Source organism: Magallana gigas, chromosome 2 (genome assembly GCF_963853765.1).
Source record: "Magallana gigas chromosome 2, xbMagGiga1.1, whole genome shotgun sequence".
NCBI lineage: Eukaryota > Metazoa > Mollusca > Bivalvia > Ostreida > Ostreidae > Magallana > Magallana gigas.
Genome location: NC_088854.1, coordinates 44,521,192 through 44,532,498, shown reverse-complemented (window position 1 = coordinate 44,532,498; position 11,307 = coordinate 44,521,192). Strand labels below are relative to the sequence as shown.

Sequence of the window (11,307 nt, the reverse complement as noted above, 5' to 3'; positions counted from 1 at the left end):
GTATAGATATACAACGGTATAATAGCTGTCCAGAGAGAAAATGCAATATTTAATAAACAATTAATTAATTCCTTAGCAGTCAATAGACCAGAATATTTTCCCCGATGTGCAGGGCAATAGAACACACTAAGATAAAAGATCACATTATATTGCAGTTCTATAGATCGATTTCAATAGTTAAGAAAAACTTAATTCATATACAAAATATGACGAAAATATTTAATCTGTAATAAAACAACAAAATCCATTTGATTAGCTAGATCCAATAACTACGTATACCTACCTAAAACGTTTAATAGATAACTACAATGTATATTTAAAATATTTCAATATTTTCAAGCATTTACAAATCTTGTCCATATCATCTGATGCAAGAAAACTTTATTTTGATATTTGGGTTGGGGTTTTTTTTCAAGAAGAGATTTAAAAATGTGTAACATTATACTGTGTGTCATGTTCCTTTAATGATCTTACATGTTCCAATAAAGAGTGTTCTCACCTTATGAAATGGGTGATTAAAGAGCTTAAAACCAGAGACAAATACGATTGAATAATAACAACACATGCTCCCCGTTAAAAGTAGTGTTAGGTTGGAATGCGAAAAAAAATATGTGTTTTAAAAGGAGAATGGTAATATTATTGGATTTAAGGATTCGACGCATCCATCTTGAATCAATACAAAGCAATCTTAAATATTAATGTACCGTATATTCTAGTCTTAACATGAATCCTGGCCGTTTATAATTAAAGCTGTCTCATGCCTACAGGTGTGATCTGAGGTAATACAAGGAAACCCTTCATCAAACGTAAACAACATTGTGACACAGATAAGTATGTATATTAATTTTCTTTATTGCTTTTTAAAAATTTATAGTGATTATTTTGAGTCATCAGCAAGGATAAATAAATTGATCAAAAACCTTTTTTTTTTTTTTATCAAAAAAAACTGCATAATGAATTTAATACATCAACCAGAAGGAAATTTTCTTTTAGAAAAAAAAAATCTTTGAAAAGTTATGTATTTAAATAATTTTCATGCATGATAATTTTACATAAATTAAATTGATAGAATTTGAAACATTTTTTTCTCTCCCTTTGAGGTGGTATGGAACACTTGTCGATATCAATGTGAATAACAGTGTATTTTAAGATAAAAGTACATTATAATCAAAATACTTTCGCCGTTTTTTACAATATTTGACCAAAGAATGTGTTTTAGAATTATTTGGAAAGGTTAAAATTATAAAAAGCCACAGCGGTATTCTAAGTCATGGCTTTAGATTCGTAGTTAGAGCTCTACACCCATTGCGCTACGCTGTTAGGTTACAATTTGGGAAAGAAAAAGTTTTTAGACTTTTGCTTGATTTTATTGTTTATTTCGATCAGAAGTACGTTAAAATTACAATACGGAGGTTCCCATACCACATAAACGCATCGGATTTTGGGCTACGAATAAAAATATATATTTACATTTTCTTTCTTTCCTCCTATTAAATTGCATTGATAGATTTGAGTGATATTTACGCATAACACAGAAGACCCAATCACTAAATCTGGTGCGTATGTATACATTCAGTCTTCCTTCAGAACATGACTGACTCTCCTCTCGACTTCAAACCGGATCACGACCTGATATAATTATACGTGGGCTGATTAATATTTCATGGATGTAAATATTTTTTTATGATTTGAATGAATTCAATTGATTAATTTCTTAGTATACCAAATATAAATTCATCAAATTACAGAATGAAAAATGAATTGTGTTAATTGAATTAAAAACGCTGTGCACTATATTTGTTAGCATAATTCGGCTGTTCCAGTGGCTCTTCCGTTAATTACGCATTACTCGTTGAATAAGGCCGAGATTTTTTTTAAATAAATCATATTTGCGGAAAGAGAACAAATGTTAAAAAACGTAAATATAAGCATTAAATCCTTATTTTCTGAAAGATGTGGTCTCATAACTGCAACGGTGTGTGCAAACAAATTTTCATAACGCGCTAGCGCGCGTTATTCAATTTGTATGCACACACCGTTGCAGTTATGAGACCACATCTTTCAAAAAATAAGGATTCAATGCTTAAATAACAGCCCTCCATCTGAGCATTCTGTAAGTTACAGTATTTCTATCGGTTCCCTAAATGCTTATTATAAGCGGCTAATATATTGGCATATACATGTAAGTGTAGATTTATAGATTTATATAAAAAATCTTATACATATACATATACGTTCAATCATGGAAACAATTTGACGTTTCTTAATGTCAAATATAGAACCATTATGAGAAGTATTTATCAGCATTTACACAAGACAAATTCCCACCAATGATATCAGCAAAAACATATGATATTATCTCTTAAAATTACGACTGTATGGTAATTTCATCTGTTAATGTTTTGAAAATGCAGTAATTGTGTCTGCATTTGATAGCTTTTGTGAAAAAATCTTTACAGTTCTTGAAGCATAAAAAATTGTCGATTTAACATCACACAGTTTGTCAATTTTCTTCGATTAATTAAGCCACAGCATAAATGAAAAATACTTAACAACGTTTTCACTAGACAGATTTTTGTTTGATCAATTGTTTATGTTAGATTTACTTTTATATGGCAACAACAACCTACCTTTACATATTAACAAAAGCATTTTTGCTTCTGTACAAAAGTTTATAGACGAATCCTTGATATTTAAATAATATTTCTTTGTGTATGTCAATATTATATTTTCTTTTGTTCTATATTCATATGCATGACAACTTTTGTTATATTTAAGGAGAGGAACTTGTAAGTTGTTAGAACTTGTTTCTGATCCTTTTGTTTAATCAATAAAATATGTTCAAAACAAAACAGATTTCCTCCATTAAAGTCTGCAAAAACATTAATGTCGGCAAAACATTAATTAAATATTAAAGTATGATATTTTCTCTTCAAACTTGTAACAGATAACTTGACTATGGGGTAGTTTCATTTGTAACTCAATTATGTGTAAGCAACACAGAAAAAGGGAAAAGCTAGGGCATTTGCCAACACAACTCGAATGTTTTTTTGTTTTTTGTTTTTGGTTTACATGCGGGATGATCCAATTCCCGTTATCTTTTATGTGCATACATGTAAATCCGACTTGAAAGAGGATTTAATTAATTTTAAATGTATTCCTATACTGGAAACAATTTGAGTTCAAACCATTGGTTTTAATATGCGCATCATAACAATTAGTAGACATTAGAAAAATTAAGATGAAACGCATTGTGAGAATATGACCTGCCTTATACTTAAATGTAGATTTTTTGTCATTTTTTAGCTTGTGTTACATTAAAAGTTTATAATCAAAGATTTCTAAACTGAACTAGATAATAGATTTAAAATATACCAGCTACTCTTCGAACATTTTTCCCTCAGCTAGATAAACGTGCGTAATAGTGTGTATAACAAAAAAAAATGAAGACGCTTTCATGAGACATAAATGTTAATCTCACCAACTTTGAATCAGATATATTTTTCACTTAATTTCGGCAATGAAATAATTGCTGGACAATAGATCTTTACAGCTTTTAAAATGTGCATGTGAATGTTTGTTTATCTGTCATGTCATCACCATCTCTTTGCTTTAAAAAAAGGAATAGTTTAAGACCTGAAAGAGTTTGATTGAGCAAATTGTGATGGAATTAACGTCCACACATAAAGAGTTTAAGAGTGTGTTATTTGGGGCTTACTGTGCTAAAACCCCGCACAGTAGAGGTCTGGATTGTGTGATGTTGGTATGACATGTTGGATTTCCGCATGTTGGTATAGATTTTGTGAACAAAATCACATCGGACTGTCCGTGCTTGAACTTCCGCACGTTATCGAGTTGTTGTCGTTCAAATCCGAAACTCACGTTTAAATACGATGCACCTTTTTCACCAACTTAAATTCAACTTGTTGAACTTTTGTTTTGTTTTTGAATTTTTACTTAACGTTTACTTGAGCAAGTATAACGAATTGAGCTTTCCCCTGAATTCACCCTATGAATTTTAAGAACCTTTACTTTCCAATCTTATTAAAATTAGACGTTCTGAATCCGCTACCGCTTCGTTTGTTTTACTTTCCAATTTACAATATAAATCAAATAAATTTAATACGAGATACGTTCGAGAATGTTGGATAGTATTTAAGTAGAAATTAATCCGAGTTGCATCCTAATGGGCTAACCAAAACTTAAATGATAAAAACTTCAACCTTAAACTTTAAGGGTAAAACTTGTAATGGATCTCTATAAGGTCCCAAAATGAAATATTAAAGAGACATGGTGATGCACGGACCCATGAACCCATGAATTGGCTAATGTTGAAATTTTACACATATTTTATATATCATATGAAAAGAAAAACTTTTGAATGATTACGGTGTCCAAAAGAAAAGAAAATCAATTAAAAAGAGAAAAATATAATTAATCATTGGGCTACCACATAAATATTAAGCTTCTTTCCGCTTCATAGCCACACAAGCGCAGGAGAATGCAAATACTGTACAGCCTGGCATAGTATCATAATCAGGCGGCCTATGGGTGAGACCTGGTGTCCTCAAGAACTAATACTATTTGTATATTATTAAGATGCACTCTCTATGAATGAATATATCTTAATACAGACATCGAATAACTTCATATACAAATTATTTTCTCAGTGCACAAATCCCACTGTAACTAATTTTAGACAGCAATCGCAATCACGTGAACTCGGTTTGTTTACATGAGCAAATTCTGGATGAGTTTTACCGACTTGTAAACTAAGTTGTCGTTATAAAAATGTAGATTAAATATTTTTTTTTAGTCACTGTGTCACTTTAATGGATATATTCTCAACAAAATTGAAAACAAGCTTGCTAACTGCTTTCCAGTACTCTCAGTGCTTGCATGGATTTACATGTATATCAGCGCATGGATAAGTTTCTCGGCAGTTTTCTGTCCATGACGAATTGTAAGAATATCTCATTCGCAAATTATCTTCTTATGTGTAAACCTGTGCATCATTTGCATTGATTTACAACCGTACTTTTAACGCTGTATTATATATATATATATATATATATATATATATATATATATATATATGAATTTGAAAGTGGGCGCATAAGATGTAAATTCGGCAGGAATCTGGGCGCATAGCATAGAAAAGTGAAAATTTTGTTGATTTTTTTTTGCACATTGTTTTATTAAAATCTTTAAAAAAAATTTACGATGAAAAAATTGAAATGAATTTTGTTTTATCAAAAATACAGGTCGAATATAGCAACAGAAGGCAATTTATGCAAAATCCTACTAATTTACGACATGCAGCCGTTTTTAAATTACTTTGGTGACTCTGAGTCTTCTCTCCACGAGTTAGGAACATGCGAGGAATACTAAATTCAGCAGAATATACTGCTTTTTATAAAGTAGTGGCAAGATGACCCAGAGATGTTTGGGAGGAAAATAAGTCCCGAGATATGACAATGTTGTTTTAAATATTTCCTTATATTATCTGTATAGTAAGTCTCGAATAGCTCACAGGACCTGTATTGGATTTCTGAACAAGTTATAAGAATGTTTTCGTTTGGAATCCTGGTATTATTTTCTTTTACTAATTTTTTCTTTATTTATATTTATTTTTTAATTAACTAATTGGTTTGTGGGGAAAAAAATTTGAGGGGGGGGGGGCATTTTCAACTACAGTGTACCGTTCTCTCAAAGTCTGGGAGACGGAGAGGATCGCAAAATAATTTTACCGATGAGTTTTAAGCAAAATTTTCACCTGATGTGACAGTTTGAAATAAATCCAAGATGGAGGCGATGGGTACCTTGTGTATTATTAGGCAATAGGTATAGGGTATTTTATTTTATTATGACAAATATTTATGTGGTTGTCTCTGATGAACTGCTTTATATTTATATCAAACCAGATGCCTTATGACCCTGACCGACGTTTTTAAATCCCAATGACCCGAAATGCCAAAGTAAACCTTTTCAAACATAGATATGAAAAAATAAAATTTCAAAATTTGATCTCAAATCGAAAGGTCTATTTAAATATTTAACCAGCGCCCTCTTAGAATATCGATTTATTTAATATATAATATAATTATATAATTCTACGTTGCAAAATTGTTCCTGTGTCCTAGTCCGAGCACACTTGTTGTGGATTTAATTCTTAAAATATCCGCCCGAGAGGTACTGTCTAACGTCGAAATTTTAAATAGGCTTTTGAAAATGTATTATACTCGTGGTTTAGTACAAAAAAGTCAGATGAATCTGTGATTTCGTTGAGGACCAAATGAGACCTGTTGAGTTATAATTCTCTGAATCTATATTTAGCATCTGTTTCTGTGTCTTAGTCCAAATGCACTGTATAAAGTCGAAATCAAAATAGGCTTTGAAAATATGTAATATCATGCTCGCGTTTCATCACAAAGACGTCAAATAAATATGTGATTTCGTTTGGAGTAAAACAAAAACTGTGGAGTTTTAATCCTCTGAATCTTCATAAGTGTATGAGATTAAATGATTAATATACGTCAATCTTGCAGAAATCCGCGAGGGTATAAATAAAGAATTAAGTGGCTTCTGTAACTTAACCTCTTGACGTCTTGCAGTGACATAACGAAAATGAGAGCTATGCTGATATATCTAATATTCTGTTGTTTCAAAGGTAAGAAATTGATTTATTCTTTATCGGATAATTCTCTCCGTTGTATCGACGAATTTTTCTCTCTCAATTTTGTTTCTCTTAGATATGTTTTATTCTTATAAAGAATATCTCTATTTTAAGCTTTTGCAGTAGGACAGCTGTCCGGTTTAACTGGTTCCCTGTCCACAGTGAACACATTATACACATCAGCCCGAGAAGAGTCCTTGAGGTCTGATCTCTTTGGGTCCTACCAGAAAAATTCCAGACCAGCTCCCATCAGTGACATACGATGCAACATCAAGCTTCTTTCTATCAAAGATCTAGTCAGTGCCTGCAGAACTTACAAATGCGCCGAGTTTGATTTCATTTCTTTCTCTTAAACGGTTTTATTAACGAATATTTGGTATTTTTTAGACCATTGATTTCATTTCTTTCTCATAAATTATTTTTATCAAAGAATTTTATGCATTTTTTAGAACATTCGGGAGCAGACAATGTCTTCTGTGGCTTACTTTACTTTTGTAAGTACTAACTAGTATTGTTCTATCTTTATAATTAAATAAACAGACCCTGAAACGTGCTACCACACCTCTAAAACGAACCGTGTCGTTCACAATGCGAACCGTACCGTTCAAGAAGCGTATCGAACCGAACCGAACCGCGTGCAACTGGTATAGTAGCACGTTTCTATGGTGTTCCGATGGGGCCACTTCGACCTTCGCACTTTCGCCTTTAGATCGAGGTGCGAGAGTGCGAAAGTGCGAAGGTGCGACGGCGAAGAAGCGAAAGTGCGAAGATGCGACGGCGAAGCGCGAAGATGCCTTTCGCCATCGCATCTTCGCACTTCGCCGTCGCATCTTCGCACTTTCGCTCCTTCGCCGTCTCACTCTCGCACTTTTGCCCTCGCAACTTCGCACTCTCGCATCTTCGACCTAAAGGCGAAAGTGCGAAGGTCGAATTGGCCCCATCGGAACACCATACGTTTCAGGGTCTGTATGAATATGGTATGCTCCCACTGTTATATTCTTGCGACTAAATGTTTTATTACTATGGATAGATAAACTTTGACTTGGTATCACTAGATCTGGAACGACACAAGGCTCAACTGGAGTAGCAGTGCCTCCTACTCCGACATTGAAGCCATATACAGCACAGAAAGCGTCCTCTTTATTCCTCCTATAGTGGTCGAAAATTCGTAAGTTCAAGAAACAAACAAGATGCTAATATCTGAAGATCAGTTTTGAAGAATAAAAGTACTGATGAACCTCTAACTATTTTTTTTCATTGCAGAGTCAGTAATTTAGGATTGATAAGCGATAAAACCTTGCCTATCAAAATTGCTCAAAATGGAGAAATCACGTGGTCCCCGGGAAATATCTACGACACGTCATGTGACATCGACGCCACGTTTTACCCGTTTGACGTACAGACCTGTAGCATCATTCTGACGACACGCGGCTACACGTCCAACCAACTCTCTCTGTCGCTAAATGACGTTCCGATCATTCTTACGTCATACCAAGAAAATGGGGAGTGGACGTACATTCGGAGCAATGCAAGTGCAAGTGTAGTTTTACATGGATCCGAAGTCTATTCTCAAGTGGACTTCAGTTTCACTTTTGAACGTCGCACGCCGTTCCATTTGCTGAGTACGATCCTCCCCCTGTTTTTCCTGGTCTCCATGACCTGTTTTGTTTTCAAAATTCCGGTGGACGCTGGGGAGAAACTGGGTTATTGTCTCACTGTGCTGCTAGCGTTCGCCGTCTACTTAACACTGGTATCGGACAACATCCCAACAACATCTACAAGCACAGCGTATCTTTGTACGTATTTAATATTCATGCGCGGATCCAGAAAATCTTTGAAGGGGAAGGGGGTGGGGGGGGGGGGGGGGCTGGGGTATATTTTTGGTAATTCCATAATGTAAATCTAAAGAAATTTGAATTAATGGGGGGGGGGTCTGGATCCTTTGAGCCCCCTTCCCCTTCCCTTCTAGATCCGCGCACAATCATTTATTTTGTGTAAACAATTTTTTCTGATTTCTTATGAAGTATTTTAAACAGTTAAAGTTCATAAATTTTTGTAACGTATGTTTTTTTTTCAGCGGTATTCTTGAACTTGATGCTTGCAATTGGTGTCTCCGCGGTGTTCTTAACCATACTTGTAATACACACCCACTTCAAATCTGAAGACGAAGAAATTTCAAATTTCACGGAAAACATTTCGATATTTGTTGCAAAAATAGTGTGTTTGAGACACTACACCTGTTGTCGCAGCACCGATAACTCTAGTGTTGGTGTGGTTTCTCTACAAGAGAAAGGAGGAAACTTTAAGGACATACATGTAGACCCAATCAGAAATAGGCTGAAATGGCAGGATGTTGCCAAAATTCTTGATGCTTTATTTTTTCGAGTGTACCTATGGTTGATCATAATCATGATAATAATCTATGCGGTTATTATGGCAACGTGCGATACAAACTAATTGTTGTTGGACACCCTGTCCGGGGGTAGTCTTAGCTCACCTGTGACGTGGTTCTGTCAAGTAAAGTGCCAGAGAGAGAGAGAAAGAAAGAGTCTTCAAGGCTTAGTGAAAAAAAAATGCGGAAAATGTTGACGTATGCACACTGGCAAAGGATATCTGACAATGAGAAAAGCTTTGCTTTATATGTATGCCGTACAAGAAACATATCATTATATATTTACATTATCCAGTGTCTTTGCCTGTGATAACACTACGTATCGATTTTGTACTATATAACCCATAATACAAATGACGCCAAATTGAGGCGCGAGCGGGATTTGCTTATTTATATTTAAATATTTAATCGTACGATGGCTTAAAATTATATAAATATAAGTAATAAGGAATCATTCTTTGAATATTATGAGGTGATAATTTCGGTCGGGGCGTGATCAAATCTATCATAAAGCCCTTCGGGCTTTATTGGATTTGATCACGCCCCGACCAAAATTATCACCTCATAATACTCAAAGAATGATTCCTTATTCCTTATATATAATGCACATATTTCTTGTCGTACTTATGTTGTTAATTGTTGGAATAAACCTTACCCATATGTAGAAATAAAGCAATTCTTGTTGGAAGTTTTGTTTAATTACAACGAAGTTAAAGATGCGTGTTTGCTTGCACGGGGCTCTTTATAAATGACGATACTTCAGTTGTATTATCACCTATGGAGGGTAATCGTGTTCAAAAATCCAAACATGTAAACTTGGAAATCCGAATATGCAATCGTGTTGATGTGTGAGCCTGAGTATAAATGAGTGTAATTTTGATCGTATAACCTAATAAACTCAGGGATAAACACTTTAGAGTTGACCCCACAGGCCTTCAATCTAATTTTTCCTACAGATGCTTAATTGCAGCTGTAAATGCTGTTTGTTATTTACATTTAACCTGCTACTATAATACACACTTTCCATCTGTAATCCCTGCATTTGTATTTCTGTTTTCTGAAATATCACGGCCGACATGTTACAAATTGACAAATGTAAAGTCTACAAGTTTGTCGAATTTTAACATGACCATATATGGAAACAGTGACGTCAATGTTAGAAAAAGGCTAGCTGCAGGTAAAGGCATGCCGTAATCGCCGGAATAGGGACGGAGTAAATAAAAAAAATATTAGGTAGGCCTATGTATAATCATATTATCTCTGAATAACAACATTTCTTAGATAGTATTATTTTTCGGAAAATTAAATTATGAGATTGGTGTACATTTTATCAAGAGAATGTATAAAAATGCGAGTGAAGAATTCGATCGGCTTCAGATATCTTCTTAGAACTGAAAAAAAAATACATTCGATGACTTTGTTTGAATACACGTGTATAAAGATATATACGTCATTTTATTAGAGTACATGCAACAAATTGTTAAAGTATAGGCCTCGGCTGAATTAAGAAAATATCTTCAAAAGCATTCTTATCGCTATCATAAAGTTGGGACAAGAAACCCCCACCCCCCCCCCTGCGAAAAATTACACGGGGTCGGCCACCTGAGTTGTAAAGTTATCGATAAGAAAAACAAACTATTTAAAGGCATTGGTTTTGAGATTGTGATTAATATGAGACATAAGAAGCGACACCCTCTTTAAAAAGAAAATAAATAAAAATTACAAAGGTAAGGTAAACTGTCGTGAAATTAAAATGTGTTTCAATTATTTTAAGAAATGTTTCATTTCATTGTCGGCAATATATAGGGTAAAAAGCCTATCATGCAGGTAAAAATTGGCTTTTTTATTTCAAGCAATTATTACGGGATATGAGTATGACGTCCTGAATGTCGGTTCAATACAGACTCACTTTGTGAAGTTGGTTGATTAAAATTTTCTGGAGAGCTATTATAATACACCTTTACAGCAACTTGTGAACTAGCTGCAGGTCTATAGATCCCGGTCTGGCAAAATTCGCATGGACGACCTGGGAGCTACAGTGCCTCCCATAATAAAAAACTTCAATTTACGGCGCACAAAAATATGCGCTGTTTTTTTTTTAATATTATTGAAGATTGTGACAGCAAGCCCGCCCGCCATTTTTACTATTTTAATAATCGGAAACCCGGTTAAAAATTCTCTCTCAAAATACTTAGAATTCAGAAGCAATGGAGTTACACGGGACCTCACGGCGGTCTTC

The 11,307-nt window shown here is 34.2% G+C and overlaps 2 protein-coding genes across 4 annotated transcripts in view; both read left to right on the top strand.

The window, feature by feature from the left end:
• The window catches only part of LOC117681347 (phosphonoacetaldehyde hydrolase), a 58,768-nt gene that overhangs the window by 25,992 nt on the left and 21,469 nt on the right, over positions 1-11,307 (top strand). The gene's annotated exons all lie outside the window — the stretch shown is intronic.
• LOC105343576 (acetylcholine receptor subunit beta) lies at positions 706-9,588 on the top strand. 3 transcript variants are annotated; one of them, XM_066072615.1, is made up of 7 exons: positions 706-831; positions 6,549-6,670; positions 6,791-6,972; positions 7,126-7,170; positions 7,732-7,844; positions 7,940-8,472; positions 8,754-9,588. In XM_066072615.1, exons 2-7 carry the CDS (start codon positions 6,628-6,630, stop codon positions 9,131-9,133), a joined length of 1,296 nt encoding a protein of 431 aa, XP_065928687.1. In that variant the 5' UTR covers positions 706-831; positions 6,549-6,627; the 3' UTR covers positions 9,134-9,588. The 3 variants fall into 3 exon arrangements, with proteins under 3 accessions (XP_065928687.1, XP_065928701.1, XP_065928695.1); XM_066072629.1 differs by having other exon boundaries at positions 744-831; positions 6,615-6,670; XM_066072623.1 differs by lacking the exon at positions 706-831 and having other exon boundaries at positions 6,218-6,670.